This window comes from Rana temporaria, chromosome 11, assembly GCF_905171775.1.
Source record: "Rana temporaria chromosome 11, aRanTem1.1, whole genome shotgun sequence".
Classification (NCBI taxonomy): domain Eukaryota; kingdom Metazoa; phylum Chordata; class Amphibia; order Anura; family Ranidae; genus Rana; species Rana temporaria.
This window is the reverse complement of record NC_053499.1, coordinates 159,693,855-159,719,146: the sequence shown is the minus strand read 5'-3', so window position 1 is coordinate 159,719,146 and position 25,292 is coordinate 159,693,855. Positions and strand designations below refer to the sequence as shown.

At 44.3% G+C, this 25,292-nt stretch overlaps 1 protein-coding gene across 2 annotated transcripts in view; it reads left to right on the top strand.

Annotated features, from left to right (window-relative positions):
• Positions 1 to 25,292, top strand: part of WWP2 (WW domain containing E3 ubiquitin protein ligase 2) — a 78,648-nt gene that overhangs the window by 38,879 nt on the left and 14,477 nt on the right. Inside the window, exons 1-8 of one of the 2 annotated variants that reach the window (XM_040329553.1) lie at positions 2,676 to 2,711; positions 3,025 to 3,079; positions 17,998 to 18,079; positions 19,310 to 19,438; positions 20,176 to 20,260; positions 21,343 to 21,414; positions 21,982 to 22,070; positions 24,512 to 24,671. In XM_040329553.1, coding sequence (XP_040185487.1) covers positions 19,311 to 19,438; positions 20,176 to 20,260; positions 21,343 to 21,414; positions 21,982 to 22,070; positions 24,512 to 24,671 — 534 coding nt within the window. In that variant the 5' untranslated portion in view covers positions 2,676 to 2,711; positions 3,025 to 3,079; positions 17,998 to 18,079; position 19,310. Of the gene's footprint in view, positions 1 to 2,675; positions 2,712 to 3,024; positions 3,080 to 17,997; positions 18,080 to 19,309; positions 19,439 to 20,175; positions 20,261 to 21,342; positions 21,415 to 21,981; positions 22,071 to 24,511; positions 24,672 to 25,292 lie in introns of those variants that run through there. The other variant, XM_040329551.1, reaches the window with a different exon arrangement.

The window sequence follows — 25,292 nt, the reverse complement described above, 5'->3', positions numbered from 1 at the left end:
GCAACATGGGCGCTATTAACCCTTTCTTCAGCTGCTAGCGGGGGTTAAAATCTCCCACTGGTGTCTGAAATACACTGCTATAACAGCGGTAAAGCCCCACTAAAACTAGCGCCACTTTACCGCTAACGCCTGCACCGCCCCAGTGTGAAAGGGGTCTTAGTGGTTGAATCTGCTGAAATACATAAAAGGAATGATAAGCCAAAAGTTTTTGGCAGCGCCGCAACACAGGTGCTTTTAACCCTTTCCTCGGCCGAAAGCGACAGTTAAAAGCACCCCGCTAGCGACCAAAAAGTGCCGCTATAACAGCGGTAAATCGGCGCTTTACCACTACCAGCCCCAGTGTTCTAATATTCTTGGAAGTTTATTCCCAATTTTGGATAAAGCATAAAAAAAAAAAAGAACAAAAAAATCATACACACAATTAATGCTAAAAACAACGGGCCGGATTCAGATACAAATGCCTATATTTAGGCTGGTGTAGCGTATCTCATATACGCTACGCCGCCGTAACTTTGACAGGCAAGTCCCGTATTCCGAAACAATTTACGCCCGAAGTTACGGCGGCGTAGCGTATATGGGCCGGCGTAATTCAAAACTGGCTGGTAGGGGGCGTGTTGTATGCTAACTAATCGTGACCCCACGTCTTTGACGTTTTTAATGAACGGCGCATGCGCCGTCCGTGAAAGTATCCCAGTGCGCATGCTCCAAATTACGCCGCAAATAGTCAATGCTTTCGGCGTAAACGTAACTTACGCAAAACCCTATTCGCAAACGACTTACGCAAACTACGTAAAACGTAAAAAATTTGACGCTGGCCCGACGTCCATACTTAACATTGCGTACACCTCATATTGCAGGGGTGACTATACGCCGGAAAAAGCCTTACGTAAACTATGTAAAAAAAATGCGCCGGGCGCACGTACGTTTCTGAATCGGCGTATCTACCTAATTGACATATTCTACGTGTAAATATACGGAACCGCCACCTAGCGTCCAGCGTAAATATGCAACTGAGATACGACGGCGTAAGAGGATCTTAGGGAAATCTATGCGTAACTGATTCTAAGAATCAGGCGCATAGATACGACCGCGCACACTTAGAGTTGCGACGGCGTATCTGGAGATACGCCGTCGTAACTCGTACCTGAATCTGGCCCAACAAATCTGCACACTTGATTTATTTTTATTTTTTTGATGCACATGCTTTTTATTTATTTATTGATGCACACGTGTTTATTTTTATTTTTTTTATGCACGCGCGTTTTATTTATTTATTGATGCACACGTGTTTTGTTTTTTGTTTTTTTGATACACAAGTGTTTTATTTATTGATGCACACGCGTTTATTTTTATTTTTTTTATGCACATGCGTTTTATTTATTTATTGATGCACATGTGTTTTGTTTTTTGTTTTTTTGATACACAAGTGTTTTATTTTTTTGATGCACACGTGTTTTTTTTTTGATGCACACGTGTTTTATTTATTTATTGATGCACACGTGTTTATTTTTATTTTTTTGATGCACACGTGTTTTTTTTTTGATGCACACGTGTTTTATTTATTTATTGATGCACACGTGTTTATTTTTATTTTTTTGATGCACACGCGTTTTATTTATTTATTGATGCACACGTGTTTTGTTTTTTGTTTTTTTGATACACAAGTGTTTTATTTATTGATGCACACGTGTTTATTTTTATTTTTTTGATGCACATGCGTTTTATTTATTTATTGATGCACATGTGTTTTGTTTTTTGTTTTTTTGATACACTAGTGTTTTATTTTTTTGATGCACACGTGTTTATTTTATTTTTTTTGATGCACACATGTTTTTTATTTTCTGATGCACACATGTTTTATTTATTTTTTGATGCACACGCGTTTTATTTATTTTTTGATGCACACGTGTTTTGTTTTTTTGATACACAAGTGTTTTATTTTTTTTATGCACACGTGTTTTGTTTTTTATTTTTTTGATGCACACGTGTTTTTTTTTTTTGATGCACACATGTTTTTTTTATTTTTTTTTTTATGCACACGCGGTAAAAGCGGTATTACCTTTTGTGTTTTACCAAAATCTTTGGAATGGCCGGGTTTTATTAATTGTCTGCATGGTATGTATGGTCTATTTTCTTAATATCCCCTTTAAGCTGTGCCTATATTTTTTTTTTAGTAGCACACAGATGAATGGGATGACTGGGCAGGCAATGGAAATCCATGCCACACATTCCCCCCCCCCCCTTTATAAAAGATTGCTTTTCTTAGACGATTGAATAGTGCAACGAGTCTCTTGTTTCATCAGGATGAGAATGCACAAATGCCCATTACATGTGTTTTCACAACTGCTGCTGGTATTTTGTGGGGGATCCTTTTCAGGAGGTCGCACACAAGCTGCCCACAGTGGTCCTGTATCCCCCCGGGGACTTCGGAGCTGGTCAAGTGAGGGAGAGTTATATAAACATTAGCAGTCCCGCTCGCCCCCCCCCCTCTCTCTCTCTGCACCTCCCAGCAATTTCACACCCCCCCCTTACACACCCCCTTCCTTCTCTCTAAGCATCCCCTCACTGCAGGAGAAGAAAGGTGCATTGTAAGCCAGGATCCAAGGGAAGGGGGGCAGCAAAGCGGTGCCTATAAGTTGCTGGATATTCCTTCAGTTTGGACTACTCTTGCTCACCGCTCTGCCAAGGGACGGTTTTTGGGAGGGGAGGAGGTGAGAGAGAGAGGGGGTCTGTGTTGGAAAGGGGGGCCAGGATCTGAGCCCAGAGCCGGGAAGAGCTGGGCGTTTACTGGTGGCTTGTGGGAATGATTTCATTTGAAAGGCCTGCAATATTTTCCCCTCTGGTTTTGGGAGCAAGTCGGACGTGCGAGAGGCTGAGTCCAGCTTGGGACGTCTGCAAAGCACATGGCATCTCCTGCGCAGGGGGCAGCCTCCAGTCCAGAACCCTCCTGTCACTAGAGGGGACCTACCTAAGTTACCTGCTTCCCTTCCCTCACTTTCTGCCTTGCTGTCTCTCTGTTCGCAGTCGCCGTCCGCCGCACCAGACAATGATCCTCTCGGACCTCTACCCAATGGATGGGGTAAGCCAAAGCTCCTTGATTATTTTTATTTTATTATTCATTTTTTTATATATTTATTGAACTTTCAAGGTGCATGTTAAAATATCAATCGTCTAGTATTTAGAAATGTTAGAAGTGCAATGAGGCTGATTTTATATTTAGAAAAGAAGCGGGGATGGTGTATATTTGAACCAATCAGTTTTCATCTTTTAAAGCGGGAGTTCACCCTAAAAAATCTAATCTTAAAAATTGTAATTTCCGGGTGAACCTCCACTTTAAATGAGACGAGGAGTCGGGTTAGCATTGACAACTGCTCCAGTTTTTATACCTCAAGTCCATTGGTTTGTTTTCCGCGTGATTGATGTACTATGAAAGTCAAGCTTGTTCATTTTTTATATATTTTTGTTCTGTATGCTTTTACAGTAAAACCTTGGTTTGAGAGCGTTTTGCAAGACAAGCAAAATGTTTTAATAAATTTTGCCTTGATATACAAGCGATGTCTTGATATAAGAGTAGCGTCATGTCACAACTGAGTATAAGAGAGAAGAGAGGCGCCTCTAAGTGTAGCAATATGGTTACATTTAATGAAGGGACAACATTTAGCAACTTATTGCTACACTTAGAGGCGCCTCTCTTCTCTTTTATACTCTGTAAAAAAAAATGCTTTGATATACAAGTGCTTTGGATTACAAGCATGTTATCCTCGCAATCCAAGGTTTTACCGTACTTCAATACGGGAGCTATAATAATGATGGACCAATCTCTGTGTCCAGGTAGGCAGTGCCCCTAAAAACATTACAGGCGGGGGGCTTTTTATGCTGAAACTTTTTTACTTCTATTATCCATAGAAGTGTATATATATATATATACTGGTTCTAAAATATGATCCTGTTGGCTGCTCCAACATACCGACTGGCTCTTGAATTCTGTTTTTTGATCTACAGGACTGTAAAATCTTTTAGAGTTGGCCAATTATTAGTGTCGTATTGATTTTATGATGCACTTTTGTATCTCTAAACCAACAATAGGGGGTACTTATGGGAAGGAATGAAAGCAGCTTTATGTTCGAAGTATGCTGGTCCAGGAACGATAGATGGCCCCCCAGTTTTGAGTATATATATATATATATATATATATAGTTCCATAAGGGCACATTGGCTTTAAGTGGTTTTGTATTAGCTGCCTGGGAGAACGTAGAACAATTTTGGGTCCTTGCAGGTCCAGGGAAGTTAGATATGTTTGGATGATCACACAAACAAGTTTTAGAGCAGTAAGTAGTCCAGTCCTGGGTATGTTTACTTTTAGTTTGAGTTACATTTAACACCCTAGAGTAGTAAGCAACTTGTTGTGGGGTGTATTCTGGTTCCCTAGTGTAGTAAGTGACTTGTTGTGGGGTGTATTCTGGTTCCCTAGTGTAGTAAGCAACTTGTTGTGGGGTGTATTCTGGTTCCCTAGTGTAGTAAGCAACTTGTTGTGGGGTGTATTCTGGTTCCCTAGTGTAGTAAGTGACTTGTGGGGTGTGTACTGGTCATTCCTTGGTGTAGTAAAGTACTTGTTTTGGGGTATATACTGGCTGTTCCCTAGTGTAGTAAGTGACTTGTGGGGTGTGTACTGGTCATTCCTTGGTGTAGTAAACTACTTGTTTTGGGGTATATACTGGCTGTTCCCTAGTGTAGTCAGTGACTTGTTGTGGGGTGTATACTGGTCATTCCCTTGAGTAGTAAGCGACTGGTTGCAGGGTGTATTCTGGTTCCTTAGAGTAGTAAATGAATGGTTTCAGGGTGTGTACTGGCTGTTCCCTAGTATAGTAAGCGACTTGTTGCAGGGTGTATTCTGGTTCCTTAGAGTAGTAAGCGATTTGTGGGATGTATTCTGGTTACCTAGAGTAGTGAGCATCTTTTTGCAGGGTGTGTGCTGGTCGTTTCCTAGTGTAGTAAGCAGATTGTTGTGGGGTGTGTACTGGTCGTTCCCTAGTGTAGTAAATTAATTGTTGTGGGGTGTATACTGGTTGTTCCCTGGTGTAGTAAGCAACTTGTTGTGGGGTGTATACTGCTTGTTCCCTGGTGTAGTCAGTGACTTGTTGTGGGGTGTATACTGGTCATTCCCTTGAGTAGTAAGCGACTGGTTGCAGGGTGTATTCTGGTTCCCTAGAGTAGTAAATGACTTGTTTCAGGGTGTGTACAGGCTGTTCCCTAGTGTAGTAAGCGACTTGTTTTGGGGTGTATACTGGTTGTTCCCTGGTGTAGTAAGCAACTTGTTGCGGGTGTATACTGGCTGTTCCCTAGAGTAGTAATCAACTTGTGGGGTATATGCTGGTCATTCCCTAGAGTAGTAAGCGACTTGTTTTGGGGTGTATACTGGTCGTTCCCGAGAGTAGTAAGCGACTTGTTGTTGGGTGTATACTGGTCATTCCCGAGAGTAGTAATCGACTTGTTGTTGGGTGTATACTGGTCATTCCCGAGAGTAGTAAGCAACTTGTTGTTGGGTGTATACTGGTCATTCCCGAGAGTAGTAATCGACTTGTTGTTGGGTGTATACTGGTCATTCCCTAGAGTAGTAAGCGACTTGTTGTGTGTATACTGGTCATTCCCGAGAGTAGTAAGCGATTTGTTGTTGGGTGTATACTGGTCATTCCCGAGAGTAGTAAGCAACTTGTTGTTGGGTGTATACTGGTCATTCCCGAGAGTAGTAATCGACTTGTTGTTGGGTGTATACTGGTCATTCCCGAGAGTAGTAAGCAACTTGTTGTTGGGTGTATACTGGTCATTCCCGAGAGTAGTAATCGACTTGTTGTTGGGTGTATACTGGTCATTCCCTAGAGTAGTAAGCGACTTGTTGTGTGTATACTAGTCATTCCCGAGAGTAGTAAGCGATTTGTTGTTGGGTGTATACTGGTCATTCCCTAGAGTAGTAAGCGACTTGTTGTGTGTATACTGGTCATTCCCGAGAGTAGTAAGCGATTTGTTGTTGGGTGTATACTGGTCATTCCCGAGAGTAGTAAGCAACTTGTTGTTGTGTGTATACTGGTCATTCCCGAGAGTAGTAAGCGATTTGTTGTGTGTATACTGGTCATTCCCGAGAGTAGTAAGCGATTTGTTGTTGGGTGTATACTGGTCATTCCCGAGAGTAGTAAGTGACTTGTTGGGTGTTTACTGGTCATTCCCGAGAGTAGTAAGTGACTTGTTGCGGGTGTATACTGGTCATTCCCTAGAGTAGTAAGCGACTTGTTGTTGGGTGTATACTGGTCATTCCCGAGAGTAGTAAGCGACTTGTTGTTGGGTGTATACTGGTCATTCCCGAGAGTAGTAAGCGACTTGTTGTTGGGTGTATACTGGTCATTCCCGAGAGTAGTAAGTGACTTGTTGCGGGTGTATACTGGTCATTCCCTAGAGTAGTAAGCGACTTGTTGTTGGGTGTATACTGGTCATTCCCTAGAGTAGTAAGCGACTTGTTGTTGGGTGTATACTGGTCATTCCCTAGAGTAGTAAGCGACTTGTTGTGTGTATACTGGTCATTCCCGAGAGTAGTAAGCGATTTGTTGTTGGGTGTATACTGGTCATTCCCGAGAGTAGTAAGCAACTTGTTGTTGGGTGTATACTGGTCATTCCCGAGAGTAGTAATCGACTTGTTGTTGGGTGTATACTGGTCATTCCCGAGAGTAGTAAGCAACTTGTTGTTGGGTGTATACTGGTCATTCCCGAGAGTAGTAATCGACTTGTTGTTGGGTGTATACTGGTCATTCCCTAGAGTAGTAAGCGACTTGTTGTGTGTATACTGGTCATTCCCGAGAGTAGTAAGCGATTTGTTGTTGGGTGTATACTGGTCATTCCCTAGAGTAGTAAGCGACTTGTTGTGTGTATACTGGTCATTCCCGAGAGTAGTAAGCGATTTGTTGTTGGGTGTATACTGGTCATTCCCGAGAGTAGTAAGCAACTTGTTGTTGTGTGTATACTGGTCATTCCCGAGAGTAGTAAGCGATTTGTTGTGTGTATACTGGTCATTCCCGAGAGTAGTAAGCGATTTGTTGTTGGGTGTATACTGGTCATTCCCGAGAGTAGTAAGTGACTTGTTGGGTGTATACTGGTCATTCCCGAGAGTAGTAAGTGACTTGTTGCGGGTGTATACTGGTCATTCCCTAGAGTAGTAAGCGACTTGTTGTTGGGTGTATACTGGTCATTCCCGAGAGTAGTAAGCGACTTGTTGTTGGGTGTATACTGGTCATTCCCGAGAGTAGTAAGCGACTTGTTGTTGGGTGTATACTGGTCATTCCCGAGAGTAGTAAGTGACTTGTTGCGGGTGTATACTGGTCATTCCCTAGAGTAGTAAGCGACTTGTTGTTGGGTGTATACTGGTCATTCCCTAGAGTAGTAAGCGACTTGTTGCGGGGTGTATACTGGTTCCTTAGAGCAGTGGCCATCAACCCTGCCCTACAGGGCCCACTAACAGGCCAGGTTTTATGTATTACTTCGGGGAGATGCAGTCTAGAATACTGCAATCACTGAGGAGCAAATGATATCAGCTGTGATGTATTTCAGTTATCTTGCAAACCTGGCCTGTTAGTGGGCCCTGCAGGACAAGGTTGATGACCACTGCCTTAGAGTAGTAAGCGACTTGTTGCGGGGTGTATACTGGTTCCCTAGAGTAGTAAGCGACTTGTTGCGGGGTGTATACTGGTTCCCTAGAGTAGTAAGTGACTTGTTGTTGGGTGTATACTGGTCATTCCCAAGAGTAGTAAGTGACTTGTTTTGTGGTGTATACTGGTTGTTCCATGCAAGTGACTTGTTGCGGGGTGTATGCTGGTCATTCCCGAGAGTAGTAATTGACTTGTTGCGGGTGTATACTGGTCATTCCCGAGAGTAGTAAGTGACTTGTTGGGTGTATATTGGTCATTCCCGAGAGTAGTAAGTGACTTGTTGGGTGTATACTGGTCATTCCCGAGAGTAGTAAGCGACTTGTTGGGTGTATACTGGTCATTCCCGAGAGTAGTAAGCGACTTGTTGGGTGTATACTGGTCATTCCGTGTTTGTAGATCTAGAGCATTATTCTGGGTGTGTGAGGTCCCAGATTGAGTAGACCAATGTGGCCAACGTTGCTTGTGCTTCAGGTGAGGATCGGGGGTGCTGATATAGTGGTTGGAGCGACTATGCGATTACTCAGGGGTGGCTTTTTGGTAAGTGTGTATAGGATCAGGAAAGCATTTGTCTTTTTGTGTGCAATTTATTAGAGTTCACTGGTTTGGTTTTGGGTGTATGGAGGCTCATTTGGCGTAGTGTCGGGTGTACGAAATGCCAAAATGGGGAAAGGGATATCACCGCTCCCGGTAGGTCAGACAACAGTAAACTTCTCCTCCAGTTTGGAAGCCACAGGGGCTGGCAATGCCTATAGCAATGAGATGGGAAGAAGTTCTGGACAGCCGCACTCCAAAAATTGCCTTTTATTCAAAAAATAGGATCAAAAATACATGTCACAGCAGAATGGACAGAAGAGCCGACGCGTTTCTCACTGTTAAACAGTGCTTAATCATAGGTGATATGATTGAGCACTGTTTAATAGTGTGAAACGCGCCGGCTCTTCTGCCCGTTCTGCTGTGACATGTATTTTTGATCCTATTTTTTTTTTAATAAAAGGCAATTTTTGGAGTGCGGCTGTCCAGAACTTCTTCCTATCTCCTTGTACGAAATTCCAGGTGAATTTGTAGTGCTGGTGGTACGTTCATGGCTCCAAGGAACAACCTTTTCTAGTTTTGTATCGTGTAGGTTGCTCCAATGTTTTTATATATTTTTAAGTTGAATAGAATTGTGTCTTTAAGCATTTTTCTTAAGAAAATAAAAAAATGACTCCAAGAGTAAAACCAAAATTATAGACCGAGCCCCTCCCCCGCTCTGCTCAGACGTTGGACTCGTACGCTGCGAGTGGTCAGAGCTCTAGATCAGATTGGTTATCGGCAAATTGTGGGAAATTCTCCGGTGCCGGGGCCCTTTTGCTCGGAGGAGAGGAGAATGATCGGCTTCCAGATCGGTAGCTTTGGCGGGTTTTTGAGGCTGCAGTTTGGATCTTGGGAAAGTTGATGAAAGGTAATTGCTGAGCACAGAGGGGCCGTGTCTTGCCAGCCGTTGTGTAGATGTTGGAAGGGTCCCGTCTGAGAATGTTTAGGTGAGACCCCCGGGGCACAGCTTCACGAGCGGTAATTCTTTATTCCTTGGCTGCCTTTCAAACCTGCACCTGCTTTTATGTGAAGAAAAATATATATATATATATATATATATGTATGTGGGACCGTCTACTTTTTTTCATGTGTGTTCCAGATGGTCGTCTAAATCTGGTCACACACAGAGAGACCTTATTGTTTGAAAATTGGCAATAAGACCCATGAGTGATTCCACGTTCAGAGTCTTTATCACTAGAACAGTGGTCTCCAAACTGTGGCCCTTTGTTTGCCTTTATGTGGCTTTTGGGATACTGTTTCTCCCACTGACCCTAATGATTGGGCACTATTCTTCCAACTGATACCAATGATGAGGCACTATTCCTCCCACTGATACCAATGATGGGACACTATTCCTCCCACTGACACCAATGATGGGGCACTGTTCCTCCCACTGACACCAATGATGGGGCACTGTTCCTCACCCTGACACCAACGATGGGACACTATTCCTCCCACTGACACCATTGATGGGACACTATTCCTCCCACTGACACCAATGATGGGGCACTATTCCTCCCACTGATACCAAGATGGGTCATTATTCCTCCCACTGACACCATTGATGGGGCACTATTCTTTTCACTGGTACCATTTTCTGCTCCCATGGGCCACAGTCGCACAGCTGCAAGCAAAATCATCCAAGAAAGCGATCCGCAACTCCGTCCTCTGCTCTTAAAAATCTTCCATTTATTAATTCTCCACAAAAGACATCATGTCAGTACAGCAGTTGACGCGTTTCAGCCTTATCGGACGTATCACCACGTCTTTATTTCTCCATGGCACTCCTGCAGCTTTCTGCTCTGTATGTGAGAAGAAAGAGAACGTATCAAATACTTACCATAATTCTCCTTTCCTGGCGCCAATCCATGGCAGCGTACCAACTGCATTCTGCCATGCTGGCACCAGGATAGAAGATTTTTTAAGTAAAAGGCGTTTTCTTTCTCGCATGTCCCGTTTGGTCACGCTGCATCCCAGAATGTGGCGGTTTGTCACCAATGAGGCACTCGAATCATTTCCATCACCAGAGGAAAATACACCGTGGATCTGATTTTAATCTTTGTTTCCAGAATAATGAGAACAATTTCTCTGCTGGTCTTTTTTTCCAGGTACATTGGGGGAAAATGTATAAAAACTGGGTAAAAAAAATAAGAATTTTGGGGTAGATTCAGAAAGGGGTGCGCAATGATACGGCGGCGCAACGTATCGTATTTACGCTACGCCGCCGTAATTTACAGGAGCAAGTGCTGTATTCACAAAGCACTTGCTCCGTAAGTCGCGGCGGCGTAGCGTAAATGGGGCCGGCGTAAGCGCGCGCGTAATTCAAATGTGAAAGGGGGAAATTCATGCAACACTGCAATCAATCAAAAACCATTTTAAGTAATCCAAGATATACTTTCTCAGTCACCCTATGCCGGGATGGCACAGGGTGACCTAGGCCGCGTACACACAATCAGTCCATCTAATGAGAACAGTCCGAGGGACCGTTGTCATCGGTTAACCGATGAAGCTGACTGATGGTCTGTCGTGCGTACACACCATCAGTTAAAAATCCGATCGTGTCAGAACGCGGTGACGTAAAACAAAACGACGTGCTGAAAAAAATGAAGTTTAATGCTTCCAAGCATGCGCCGACTTGATTCTGAGCATGCGTGGGTTTTTAACCAACGGTTTTCCATACTAACGATCAGTTTTGACCTATCGGTTACCAGTCCATCGGTTCAATTTTTTAAAGCAAGTTCTAATTTTTTTGACCGAAGGTTAACTGACCGATGGGGCCCACACACGATCGGTTTGGACCGATGAGAAGGTCCTTCAGTCCGTTTTCATCGGTTTTGACCGATCGTGTGTACGCGGCCTTAGACATAAGAGGTGCATGGGGAGCTGAAACAATGGTTTCCCAAACTTTCCAAGGGATTCTGGGTTCCCCGAGCCCTCCCGTCACATGCACAATCACTAGGACCTCAATCTTTCTCGTAAAGTCCAAGCAGCTAAAATGACCCTAGGTTGGTGCTGTCGGAGTGTGTCCCTGTGGGACTAATTGCATAGTTTGTGTCAATACCTCCCACCAACTCGTTGTTGGATATGACCCGCCAGTTCACATTAATAATTTTTTCGGGGCAGCTTAGAGAATAAACGTAAACTTGCCTGGTTGCTACGAACAACATCCCTTTATTCCGCTTCTCTGTGGATTTTGAAGCCACCGTCTGCTCAGGGTGTGGTTGGGTGTTTTTCCACACACATCACCGCTATTGAGAGTGTGAAATTGCTTGGAACCAGTAGGCGAAACAACGTTGCTCGGTCCAGTACAGACTTACCCATAAACTAAAATACGAACAGGATTTTCATTGTGTAATAGATGCCTGAGTTAGCTTAAGCTCGGAGCCAATATTCCAAGCTTGGTTGTAGATGACGAGCAAAGACTGTGTGTCCTATTTTGCTTCTGGATGGTATAACAATCCACATGTAAAGCCAGAGGTTCTTGTGATCCAAGGCTGGCGCGCGTGCTCCTCCCGGGTTGCTTTGCACGCTTGCCAACTTTTTTGGAAAAAGGTTTCCAGGGACACTTTGTCATTGATTCAGTGCGCTGGGGGCTGACGGTCCCCCAATTTTCCGAACCGTTCCAGGTTTTGAGGTTTTGTCCGAAGGAAATTTATACCCCTGGAAATTTCCATGTTTTTTTTTAGTTCTGAGGGACTGTACCACAAAACGGGCCTCTTTGTGCATTAAAGACTCCGTTCTTATCACCTAGCATAAGGCTGGAAAATCCCAAGGAGCTTTGTCGCCAATCTACAGCTGGTTCTAACGTTTCTATTGCTGGGACAAAATGTACCACGGGTCCGAAGACGGGGCTTATTGACTCTTCAATCTTCTATTTATTCACCAGTCCCTGACCTCGCAGCACGAAACAAAACAAAATGTATATTAGTTAAAAGTTCATTATGGCAGGGCTGTCTTAATGAGAGGACACACCTGGGCACTGCCCAGGGGCCCCAGCTGCATGGGGGGCCCCTGCACTTTCTCCAAAGCAGCTGGTCCATGAGCCCATGCTGCCCCGAAATTGGGGGCCCCATGATGGCACTGAGAATGATAGATACACAGGGAAAGCAGTCTGCCTCCTACCTACTTGATGTCTGTTACCTGCACTGTCATCATTGTAGGGGCCCCAGAGCATTACTTTGCCCAGGGGCCCATGATGCTATTAAGATGGCCCTGCATTATGGTGTATGTGGTATCCCATTAATCTGCTGTCTTCTCAAAGTCGTCTTTAACTTCAGCCCCCCGGAGGAGTTGGCTGCCCAATGACCGGGCCATTTTGTGCGATTCGGCACTGTATCGCTTTAACTGACAATTGCGCGGTCGTGTGACGTGGCTCCCAAACAAAATAAACGTCCTTTTTCCCACAAATAGAGCTTTCTATTGGTGGTATTTGATCACCTCTGCGGTTTTTATTTTTTGCGCTATAAACAAAAGAAAGAGACAATTTTGAAAGAAAAGCTATATTTTTTACTTTTTGCTATAATAAATATCCCCAAAAATATATAAAAAAGTTTAGGCCGATACGTATTCTTCTATGTGTTTTGGTTAAAAAAAAAAAGCGTATATTGATTGTTTTGCGCAAAATTTATAGCGTTTACAAAATAGGGGATAGTTTTATTGCATTTTTTTTTTTTTACTACTAATGGCGGCGAACAGCGATTTTTTTCGTGACTGCGACATTATGGCGGACACTTCGGACAATTTTGACACATTTTTGGGACTATTGTCATTTTCACAGCAAAAAATGCATTTAAATTGCATTGTTTATTGTGAAAATGACAGTTGCAGTTTGGGAGTTAACCACAGGGGGCGCTGAGTTAGGGTTCACCTAGTGTGTGTTTACAACTGTTGGGGGGTGTGGCTGTAGTTCTGACGTCATCAATCGCGTCTCCCTATAAAAGGGATCACACAATCGATGCAGCCGCCGCAGTGAAGCACAGGGGAAGCCGTGTTTACACGCGGCTCTCTCCGTTCTTCAGCTCCGGTGAGCGAGGGGGCGGCTAGAAACGAATAGCCACGCCCTCGTCCCGGATCGCTCCCTGAGGCTTAATGACCGCCGCATGTACCGGGGGGGGGGGTCCCGATCGGACCCGCGGAAAGGCAGCTGCCTGTCCGTGCCATTTTGCCGACGTATATGTACATGCGGCGGTCGTTAAGTGGTTAATGGTAAACTCAGCTCTTCTTATACAGTTAGCAACCAAATATGGACAATGACTCAACTCCACCCACAACATGACACAAGGAACTTCAATACACATTCCTTTAGATAATGACATTCAGATAATCCACATACTAGTCATTACCCAGAAGTTATTCTCACCTGCTACACAATACACATTCCTTTGTAGACGTAAGTCAGACGTCTGACCTTTAGAGGGTGCTAACTCACAACACATATTATCATCAATAGAACTTCACACAATGAAAGGTTCTTGAGAGGCAGACTTAATTAGCACAATAGACAATAGAATGCAATCACAGCAAGCTTTTATCACTACAGCCAGGTAGACTTAATTAGCACCTCAACAGTCTATGTACCACATTGAATGAGTCACTCTCCTATTGACCTGTTGGGGTCAGAATTAACAACTTGTAATTTTTCAAGATATCCTGTAATACATGAATTTTCATTATTGTCCCATCTCATCTAATTCATAATATAATTTCTCAGTCATCCTATGCCCCTAGTGGACATAGAATGACCCTAGACCAGGGGTGTCAAACTGGCGGCCCTCCAGCTGTTCCGAAACTACAAGTCCGATCATGCCTCTGCCTGTGAGAGTCATGCTTGTAACTGTTAGCCTTGCAATGCCTCATGGGACTTGTAGTTTTGCAACAGCTGGAGGGCCGCCAGTTTGACACCCCTGCCCTAGACCCAAGAGTCATTAGTGAAGCTGGCACAGTACCCCGCATCATTCAAAAGTCTCTGGGTATCACGGGATATCACTGGGTATCACGGGCTATTCCGTTACAATATACAAGTGCTTTGGATTACAATGAACAGGTTATACTCGTAATCCGAGGTTCCACTGTATATGAATCTAAATATGGAATAACAATCTCTTGGCTCATATAAAACTCACAAAAAGAAAACAAAATTACTTTTACGAAGACGTTACGATATTAAGTAAAAATGTGTGCGCAGAGAAAGCAGCCCATTGGCCCCCTTTTTAAGCTCCGTAGGAGTCGAGTCTGTAACAAGCCTTCATTCTAAGCTGTAACATCATGGCCGTGCTTCTGTTTGGGCGCGCGCCAGTTTTGTGCTCCGTCCTATGAGACTCGGCACTCAACGCCTGGCTTAGAGGCCGCTCTGACTGGCGTGGGCAGGAGGCTAAGACTGTACTTTTATAAAAACAGTAAGCGTTGTGTATGCGCAATAATTTATATAGACATTCATTGGCTGAAACAAAATATAAAAAAAAAAATGTGTCCGCTACCCTCGGCTTAAAGTTTATGGAGGTGTTATATGATAAGCCAGGCCTCACAGCCCCCCCCCTCCTCCTCCCCCTCCTCCCCACAGGCACATAATTCACTTTAGTAAAAGCAGAATGTTTGAACGCCGCTAAAATCTCGCCAAACTCAGATCCTTACATTACATATGTGGTGGAATCTGCGCAACGTCTCTAAGGCAGTGGTGGGCATTCGTTTTTTTTAAATTCAGGAGCATTTTAATCCAATCTTGGCAATTTTTCTTAATGTCAACGAATGTGACCAGTACATATTATTTTATATATACTGTGATTCTGTACTCGCCAAATATGCTGCAGAAATCTCCCTCCACTGAGTCTGGCTGCAGCCATTTTCACTGTGGGCAGCTGAAGCTGCTGCCTGTTCACTTCCTGGATTTAAACAGACACACGCCTCCAGCTCTGCAGATCTCATTAGCCCTCCTATGACTCACCCCCCCCTCCCTTCCTGGCAAACTCTCACCAGCGTGAGACAGAGAGATCTGTGCATGATGTCATAAGCCTAGGTGTTAGGGGGTTGGAGAGGGCAGGATTTGTGTTAGGGGGTTGGAGAGGGCAGGATTTGTGTTAGAAGGGGGGTTGGAGAGGGCAGGATTTGTGTTAGGAGGTTGGAGAGGGCAGGATTTGTGTTAGGAGGTTGGAGAGGGCAGGATTTGTGTTAGGGGGTTGGAGAGGGCAGGATTTGTGTTAGGGGGTTGGAGAGGGCAGGATTTGTGTTAGGGGGTTGGAGAGGGCAGGATTTGTGTTAGAAGGGGGGTTGGAGAGGGCAGGATTTGTGTTAGAAGGGGGGTTGGAGAGGGCAGGATTTGTGTTAGGGGGTTGGAGAGGGCAGGATTTGTGTTAGGAGGTTGGAGAGGGCAGGATTTGTGTTAGAAGGGGGGTTGGAGAGGGCAGGATTTGTGTTAGAAGGGGGGTTGGAGAGGGCAGGATTTGTGTTAGAAGGGGGGTTGGAGAGGGCAGGATTTGTGTTAGAAGGGGGGTTGGAGAGGGCAGGATTTGTGTTAGAAGGGGGGTTGGAGAGGGCAGGATTTGTGTTAGAAGGGGGGTTGGAGAGGGCAGGATTTGTGTTAGGGGGAAGATGATTTTGTGGTAATTGAGGTAATTATATATTATATTCTGCTAAAAAGAACTCAGGAAGTGCTAATGATTCACAGGTAGGGGTACAATGAAATGGCAAACCCACTACAAACAAAAAAAAAAAAGTGATATCCTGTTATTTGCAGGTATTTCTTCTCACTTCCTGTTTTGGCTTTGGGACAGGAAGTGAAGGTAAATCTCCCCCAATTAAATACTGGCAGATTTGAAGCTGGCGAGGGACCTTCCCTTACTCTATACAATATGGAGAAAACGTTATTATAATAGTTATAAAGTTTTGCCTATAGTTCTACTTTTAGGTGTAATTTCCACATACAGCGGGGAAAAGATTAGCTTTTTATTGCTTTGTTTGTTTTTGGTCAGACATACACTTTAAAAAAAAACGTATGACATATAATGTCCACACACATTTGTGCTGTCCTGGACACTGTAGTTCTGAGCATGGGAGGCACAGAAGTTTGGAATGTAAAAGAAAAAAAAACTTAAATTGTATTTTATAAAAAACAAAAAACCATGGCTCTTTTGTTGTATTTGGTGCTGTCAGTCTAGCACTGTAAACCTGCTTACTGGAGAGACAAGCTCAGGGAGATGATGACCTCATCAGTGTGCTGCTGCTGCTGCTTCATTTTCCAAGGGTTGCTTAACTGCCTCGGGGGAATAGTGAAGTCACCAACCTGGCAGCTCTGCCTGGCATCATTACCAATCCTTGGCGGGTAAAACAGAGATATATATATATAAATGTTTCCCAACTGTGTATTTAGCCGCTTGCCTGGAGTTTCGCTTTAATTGGCTCCAGTTAGCGATTTTAACAGATTTTAAAACAATATCCTGCTTTTTTTTAATTTTTTTTTATTATTATATTGGAATTCTTTTAAATCATATAATTAGAAGACTGTATAGGTCTTGTGGGAGAGTTGTGGGGTCGCTGCCATGTGTGGGTGGCAGGATGAGATTTATATATAGTGCGTCGGGCAATGTGCGGTGAGGCTGAGGTTAGGAGAGCGGACCTGATAGTCTGCAATTAGCAGGGGCCGTTCCATCAGAAAAATCTCCGGCTGCATCTGAAGTTCTGTTTTAAAAAATGCCGTATATGAAATGAAATGTGGCAGAAGAAGTACATTTGCTGTATGTGACTTGTGATGAGGCAAACAAGCGACTCCTTACAGCTCCTCCCTGAGCACAAAGTCGCACTAATGAGAAGCAAAGACACATTTTTTGCTCCTGATCTCCTGGACATTGGGGACCCGGTACCAGCCAGCCGTAGGTCCTCTGGACCCCAATCTTGGCACACATATAGCCCCACTCTTCTACAAGTGTGCAAAGTTTATTGTCCGGGGGACCTACAGCCGGGGAGCACCGATTTGTCAAAACTGAGCACCCTTCCATAGACTCCTATGTTAAACAGTAATTTCTCCGGTGAATTTGGGGACCCGGTACTGGACGGCCGTAGGTCGCCTGGACCCGGAACTTGGCACACATATAGCCCCATTTCTCCTCTACAGGTCTGCAAAGCTTGTTATCTAAGGGTCCAATGGCTGGGGAGCACTGATTTTTCAAAGCCGAACACCCCTTCCATAGACTCCTATGTTAAACAGTAATTTCTCTGGTAAATTTGGGGACCCGGTACCGGACAGTTGTGGGTTCCCTGGACCCGGAACTTGGCACACATGTAGCCCCATTTCTCCTCTACAAGTGTGCAAAGTTTGTTATCTGAGAGTCCTACGGCCGGGGAGCACCGATTTTTCAAAGCCGAGCACCCCTTCCATAGACTCCTATGTTAAACAGTAATTTCTCCGGTGATTTTGAGGACCCAGGAGTTTTTTTTTTTTTTTTCTATGGCTTCTCTGGTTAACAGAAATGTATTTTAATGTGAGAACGGAGGCAGGTGTGGTGGTGCACACTGTCAGAACGGGTTTGGGGACTTGAATTTAACAGGAATATTATATTGAAATGGTGCGGGCTTGGGGACTTTTTTGAAAATATGGTCAGGAAAAAAAATTACGTGTTCTAAAACCTTTTTAGAGGCTTTTGGCTTATTTTATCCTAATCTTAGTAACTTGAATGGCCAGATTGGTCATCAGCCTTATTCTTAGTAATGTTTTTTTTCTCATTTCTTTTCTTCTCCATTTCAGAGAAGCGGCAGGACAATGGGAGAGTCTATTACGTGAACCACAACACGAGGACCACACAATGGGAGGATCCACGCACTCAGGGGTGAGAACATGAAATGAGAAGGATTGATAATCCGAGTTCCTGAGTTACGACTTGAAGAGAAAACATCTTTGTTGTCCATAGTAGCCAAAATTGGTTGCTGCTGCTATCTATCCTTCAGTAACAGTATGAGAAAGAAGTTCAGATTAGTGTCTATTGGCAACACATGACACAGTGGGCCAGATTCTCAGTGGAGATACGACGCCGTATCTCCAGGTACGCCGTCGTATCTCGGTCGTATCAATGCGCCTGATTCTTAGAATCAGTTACGCATAGATATCTATTAGATCCGACAGGCGTAAGTCTCTTACGCCGTCGGATCGTAACTGCATATTTATGCTGGCCGCTAGGGGCGTGTACGCTGATTTACGCGTCGAAATATGTAAATCAGCTAGATACGCGAATTCATGAACGTACGCCCGGCCGACGCAGTACAGTTACGCCGTTTCCGTTAGGCTTTTCCCGGCGTATAGTTACCCCTGCTGTATGGTGGCGTAAGTGCGGCGTACCAATGTTAAGTATGGCCGTTGTTCCCGCGTAGAAATTTGAAAAAGTTACGTCGTTTGCGTAAGTCGTCCGTGAATGGGGCTGGACGTCATTTACGTTCACGTCGAAACCAATGACGTCCTTGCGGCGTACTTTGGAGCAATGCACACTGGGAAATTCCACGGACGGCGCATGCGCCGTTAGGGAAAAACGTCAATCACGTCGGGTCAAGCCTGATTTACATAACACACGCCCACCTCTTCACAATTTGAATTAGGCGGGCTTACGCCGGCCTATTTACGCTACGCTTGCCTGTAAAAGTTGTGGAGGCGTAAAGTAAATAGGATACGTTACGCCCGCACAAAGTTACGCCATTCTATGTGAATCTACCCCAGTATGTTCAGTTAGAACAGTGGTCACCAAACTGCCCTTTGCAGCCCTTTGCATGTTTTTATCTGGCCCTTGCGGCACTATTCCTTGCACTGACGCTAACAGTGGGGCATAATTCCTGCTACTGACACCAACAGTACGGCTAAAAAGATCATTGGTGTCATGCTGCTGGCTTCGCCAATTGGTGTTGGACCCAAAAACTATGCAAACACCATCCATTGGGAGGTCAATCAATTACAACTCAAGGAACTTCTTAACCTCTGGAGGAACCCTAAGGTTTCAAGTAACCCTGTTTGAGAATGTCTGGTCTAGACAGCAGAACCCCTGTATTCATTTCCTTTTCTGTCTTTTTTTTAGTATGATCCAGGAGCCAGCACTGCCTCCAGGATGGGAAATGAAATATACTAGCGAGGGAGTCCGCTACTTTGTGGATCACAACTCTCGTACCACAACGTTTAAGGATCCCAGGCCTGGCTTTGACTCGGGGTAAGTATGATAACCAAAGTTTAAGGTTGCCCATAGATAGATCTTTTTTTTTATTTCCCGGCTGAATTTCGATCCAACTATGGCCAGTCACCCAAAAGGAGAAGTTCCGCTTTAAGGCCCCCTTTCCAGCTTCTCATTAACAAATGGCACTTTTTTTGGTGGGGGGGGAGTGGGGTACAACCAGCCAGACCATAGATGGATCATAAAAGAGAGAAAGGGTTGGGACTTTAAATGAGATGCGTGTTGATGCAAACGGTATGTATAGGTAAATAATTAAAATTGTATAGCGTAATAAACAGGCTCAAACTTACCAACCAAATTGCAAGCCGAATTCAACTGTCTAACTTAGTATGTTAAAAGCAGAGGATTAGTTGCACACATTTGCAAATATATGGATAAGCCACAGGCCTGCTGAATTTTGATCGGTCCATCTGCACCTTTAGATACATGGCAAGCAGTGTAAACTCCTGTGCACCTGTGCCTGCCCCCACCAGCTTGACTGACGTTGAAACCGGAAGAAAAGCGCCAACCGGTCTGTAGAAGCCGATCTCCTCTTCTGTTTTAGGTTTAGATCCATTCAGCCATGGTACAGAGCAGGAGGAGTGGCAACACACCACACAGTAGCTGGCATTCCAATTTATTTGCTGTTATAGGCAGGAAAGAGTGCAGGAGCTGTGGCTACTCATAACATTGGGTATGGCTTTCATGTAAAAAAATATTTTCTTTGTTTTCTAAAGGGTTAAACCTGGAGGATCACCTGGAGCCTATGACCGAAGTAGAAGCTTTCGTTGGAAATATCATCAGTTTAGGTTTCTGTGTCATGTAAGTAATCACTGTGGAGAACCTGAAGTTCAAAAAACAGACCAATTCTTCAATGTGCAATTCTTTTAGTGTCGAGAGAGACTTGATTTAAAGTGTATACAAAATCAACAAAATTAAATAGCTCGAAGACCCTAGTGCAGTTAACTCTTTCAATAAAAGTAATCAAATGCACTCACAAATGTAAATCTTGCAAAGGCTCATTATCATCATACAATGGGATTCTATTACGCCCTCCTGGATATGTTGCTGACAGGGAAAAGTTCCATGCAGTTCCCCTGGAAACACTCTGTAGCATGCCGGGGCAAATTGAGAAGCCAACAGGCTGGAGTGGTGCTCTGCTATACTGACTGCTGGTTGGGAACACAGAGCACTTCAGAACAACGAGTTTCGGGGACATGGTCTCCTTTTTCAAGTCACTTGCACGTGACTTGATAAAGGAGGCCATGCCACCGAAACTCGTCCTGAAGTGCTCTGTGTTCCCGACCGACAACTCGTTTTCGGGGACATGGCCTCCTTTATCAAGTCACTTGCAAGTGACTTGATAAAGGAGGCCATGTCCCCGAAACTCGTCCTGAAATGCTCTGTGTTCCCGACCAGCAGTCAGTAATAGCAGAGCACCACTCCAGCCTGTCGGCTTCTCAATCGGCATGGCATGCTACGGAGTGTTTCCAGGGCAGGTCATGCCTCCGAAACTGATTGTCCCATTAACCTAACACCACCTCTACCTGTAAGTCGCCCCCTGTGCTTTCCGGCATCTGAAGAGAGCCACGCCAGTTCCTTCTGAAGCTCTCTGTTCTCAACGAGCTGCCGGAATGTCAGAGTGGGTCTTTGGGAGGCTTTAACTCTTTGTGGCCGAACTGTGGCTGAGAAATTAGTGGACTGAACTCTAGCAGGTCTTATATCGTACAATAAGCGCAGTCACTATATATTATATTTTGTTGTCTAATTTAAAGTGCATGCATGGGCAAAATAAAAATAAAACGCATGCAGTACATGTCTCCAATGCAAACTACGATCCCACCATTGTTAGTGTCTCGGTAGCATACATGAGTTATTTATTTCCTCTCTATTTTTTTCTTTAGTCAAACACACTCCCCAGTCATGTGAAGATCAGTGTATCACGACAGACGTTGTTTGAAGACTCCTTCCAGCAGGTAATACAGGAGATTGCGTTTTGATTATCACAAATTCTTCACATTTTCTGTGCAGGGACCATATTTATCACGGTGTCATGTATATATAATTATTTTATTATTCGATCTCTTATTACTCAGCACTTACATCGGAATCAGCATACGGATGTGTGTTTGTAGTTTACTTACATTATATGGCCAATAGTTATTGGACTCTTGGTCATCACACCTACATGAAGCTTGTTGTTCACACCCATGCGATCCGATTCATCTCCGAACTGTCAGTTCGCAGTGTGATATGCGAGTTGAAATGGGGGGGTCATTAACATTGTATTGACACTCTCTACTGTTTGCATATGGCAGTGTGAACTGCCTTGGGAGTCGGGTGCGATGGGGGAACCCGCAGTGGATTTGCATCACATAAGTTTGAACCGCCGCTCAGTAAGATATGATTTTAATCAGTTGGGAGGAGCCCAACCATTTACACACAAGTCACGTTAATCAGGACAACATTCACTTGTGCAATGTCTTCAGATAAATTGTAAAAAAGGAGACTAATGTTCTTGTAACACCGTGTAACCTTCCCAGATCATGAACATGAAGCCGTACGATCTCCGCCGTAGGCTTTACATCATTATGCGCGGTGAAGAGGGTTTGGACTACGGTGGCATTGCCAGGTAAGAAGGCGCTATCTCTACCAATGTAGAGCTGAAGGGAATCTATAGCTGGCAGACGTATTTGCTTGGGGCAAATAGAAGCTGTCCCTTTGCAGCATTGTTATTTGTTCCTGTATCTTCACCGCAGGGAACGGTCGGCTTAGACCTAAAATGATTCACAAAAATGACATTAAGTAGAACTTATAGGCATTTTGAATCAAGTAATATAACCCCTGTAAGGTTTATTTTTGCCATCTGTGTCCCATTGGGGAGATTTACCTTCACTGCACTTCCTGTCCCATATCCAAAACAGGAAGTGAGAGGAAATCCCTGCAAATCAAAGCGGAGTTCCACCCGTGTTTTAGTTTATTAAAAGTCAGCAGCTACAAAAAGCATAGCTGCTGACTTTTAATATACCGACACTTACCTGCCCCACGGTCCAGCGATGCGGCCGCCTAGAGGCTCGCTTCTCTCCCCCTTCTCTGCTCGGCACCATCATCTTAACTGTGGGCAACCGGCTGTGACAGCTTGCTTCACGGCCGGGCACGCACTGCACATGCAGGAGACTTGCTGTGCTCTCCTATTGGCCAACCGATCTTCTGGGACCTGAGTTGTGTCCCAGAAGATCGCTGGCAGGGAGGGGCCACCTAGGTGGGCAAAAAAAAAAAGGAATGAGGAAGCTGACAGGAAGCCCCACCAAAAAGAGGGTACACCCCCCCCTCAAAAAATGACATGCCAATTGTGGCATGTCAGTGGGCGTGGAGTGCTTTAAGCAGAAGTTCCACTTTTGGGTGGAACTCCGCTTTAAGGGAATCTCTTGGGGTCTCCCATGTCACCAGAACTAGTGTCCCCTTTGGAAGATTTCCCCACTTTTTTGGGGACAACACAAAATCTGTGATTTCCTTTCACTTTCAATGAGAATGATAAATAGAGAGGGTGAATCTCCCAAATGGGGACACAGGTGGCAATAAAAACTGACAGGAGTCCCTGCAAATTAAGGGAATCTATTGGGGTCTCCCAAGTCACCAGGACTAGTGTCCTCATTGGAAGATTTCCCCTCTTTTTTACTTTTTTTGGGGACAACCCAAGATCTGGGATTTCCTTTCACTTTCAATGAGAATGATAAACAGGGCAAATAGAGAGGGTGAATCTCCCTATTGGGGGTCCCTGCAAATTAAGGGAATCTATTGGGGTGACCAGAACTAGTGTCCTCATTGGAAGGTTTCCCCTCTTTTTTACTTTTTTGGGGACAACCCAAAATCTGGGATTTCCTTTCACTTTCAATGAGAATGATAAATAGAGAGGGTGAATTTCCCAAATGGGGACACAGATGGCAGTAAAAACTGACAGGAGTCCCTGCAAATTAAGGGAATCTATTGGGGTCCCCCAAGTCACCAGAACTATTGTCCTCCATTGGAAGATTTTCCCTATACCCTTTACTTTTTTGGGGACAACCCAAGATCTGGGATTTCCTTTCACTTTCAATGAGAATGATAAACAGGGCAAATAGGGTGAATCTCCCTATGGGGGGTCCCTGCAAATTAAGGGAATCTATTGGGGTGACCAGAACTAGTGTCCTCATTGGAAGGTTTCCCCTCTTTTTTACTTTTTTGGGGACAACCCAAAATCTGGGATTTCACTTTCAATGAGAATGATGAGGGTGAATCTCCCTAATGGGGACACAGATGGCAATAAAAACTGACAGGGGTTCTAACCTAGCTCTACTCTATCCAAAACTAAAAAACAAAGTTTTGCCTTAAGTCATATTTTAATATTATTGTACACATCTGCTATAGTTTCCCTTTAGGGCTCCAACTGATTTTCTTTTTGTTGTCTATAGTCTGTTTGCTGCTGTTGATCTTTTTCTCTTGGTTGCAATGTGGGTTCATGTGGGGGTTTAGTTTCTCTGTCAATGAATTTATACAGCTCATCATCTCCGGGATAGTGGTTCAGCTCCTCTGTGTCCATCTTCTTGGTTCTGGGTTCTGATATCTTATTCACTGTTTTTTTCGGGTCTTCTGAATATCTTTTGGTATTTGCATCATGTGTGGTGTTCATCTTCGGTGTCCTTTGGCTCTCTTGTCTCTCTCTCTCTCTCTCTGTGTCCTCCCAGTGGTTTTACCCTATGGTAGGTTACGTAAAGCTGTTCTACCACAGGGTAGAACCACGGACAGGATACGGGGAGCTCTCAGCATGGAAGCCGTTCAACCTTCAACCTGTCATTTATTATTGGAGAGGTCACAATGGTTTGATATGACGATTATCGATTTTATAGTATCTGGTACAGAACTGGAGTGACTCTTTAGGGTCCGTGATCAGGATTACAAATTGAAGCCAATTTTCTCTACTATTGTCTAAATTGTGGTCTTTTTTTGTCATTTCCACATGTTACCCCTCCCCCACCCCATCCTTTCGTCATTTTTTGTGTTTTGTTTTCTGACCCCTTTCAACCCCCTCGACAGAGAGTGGTTCTTTTTACTGTCCCACGAGGTTCTGAATCCCATGTATTGCCTCTTCGAATACGCGGGGAAGAACAACTACTGCCTGCAGATCAACCCGGCCTCGTCCATCAACCCGGACCACCTCACCTACTTCCGCTTCATTGGCCGCTTCATCGCTATGGCAAGTAGAAGACTTCGGGGTGGATTTGGGGACAATTCGTATTACAGTGGAACCTCGGATTACAAGCATAATCCGTTCCAGGAGAATGCTTGTAATCCAAAGCACTCGCATATCAAAGCGAGTATCCCCATTGAAGTCAATGGAAATGAAAATAATTCATTTTGCATTGACTTCTATGGCATTCAATACTGCATGTGGTCAGAGGTGGGGGGGGGGGGGCGCCAGAGAGCCTCGAAAATTATTATTATTATTATTATTTAAGGTACTTCTGTAGTGTCAATTCACGCAGCACTTTACATATACAGGCATACCCCGCTTTAAGTAGACTCACTTTACATACACTCGCGAGTAAGGACATACCTGCGACTGTATGTAAAGTGCCTTACGAGTACTGTACGCAGTAGAAGGAGCTGAAGCTCCGAGAGCATACCCCACCCTGTTCCAGTGTGCCCCTGACACCCCCACTACAGCCCCTGAGACCTCAACTACAGCTCTTGACACCCCATTACAGTCCCTGACCCCCCACTACACCCTTGAAGTGAAAAAAGGGTATTGTTTCACTTTAAGTACATTTTTGTTTTACATACATGCTCTGGTCCCGTTGTGTACTTAAAAGTGGGG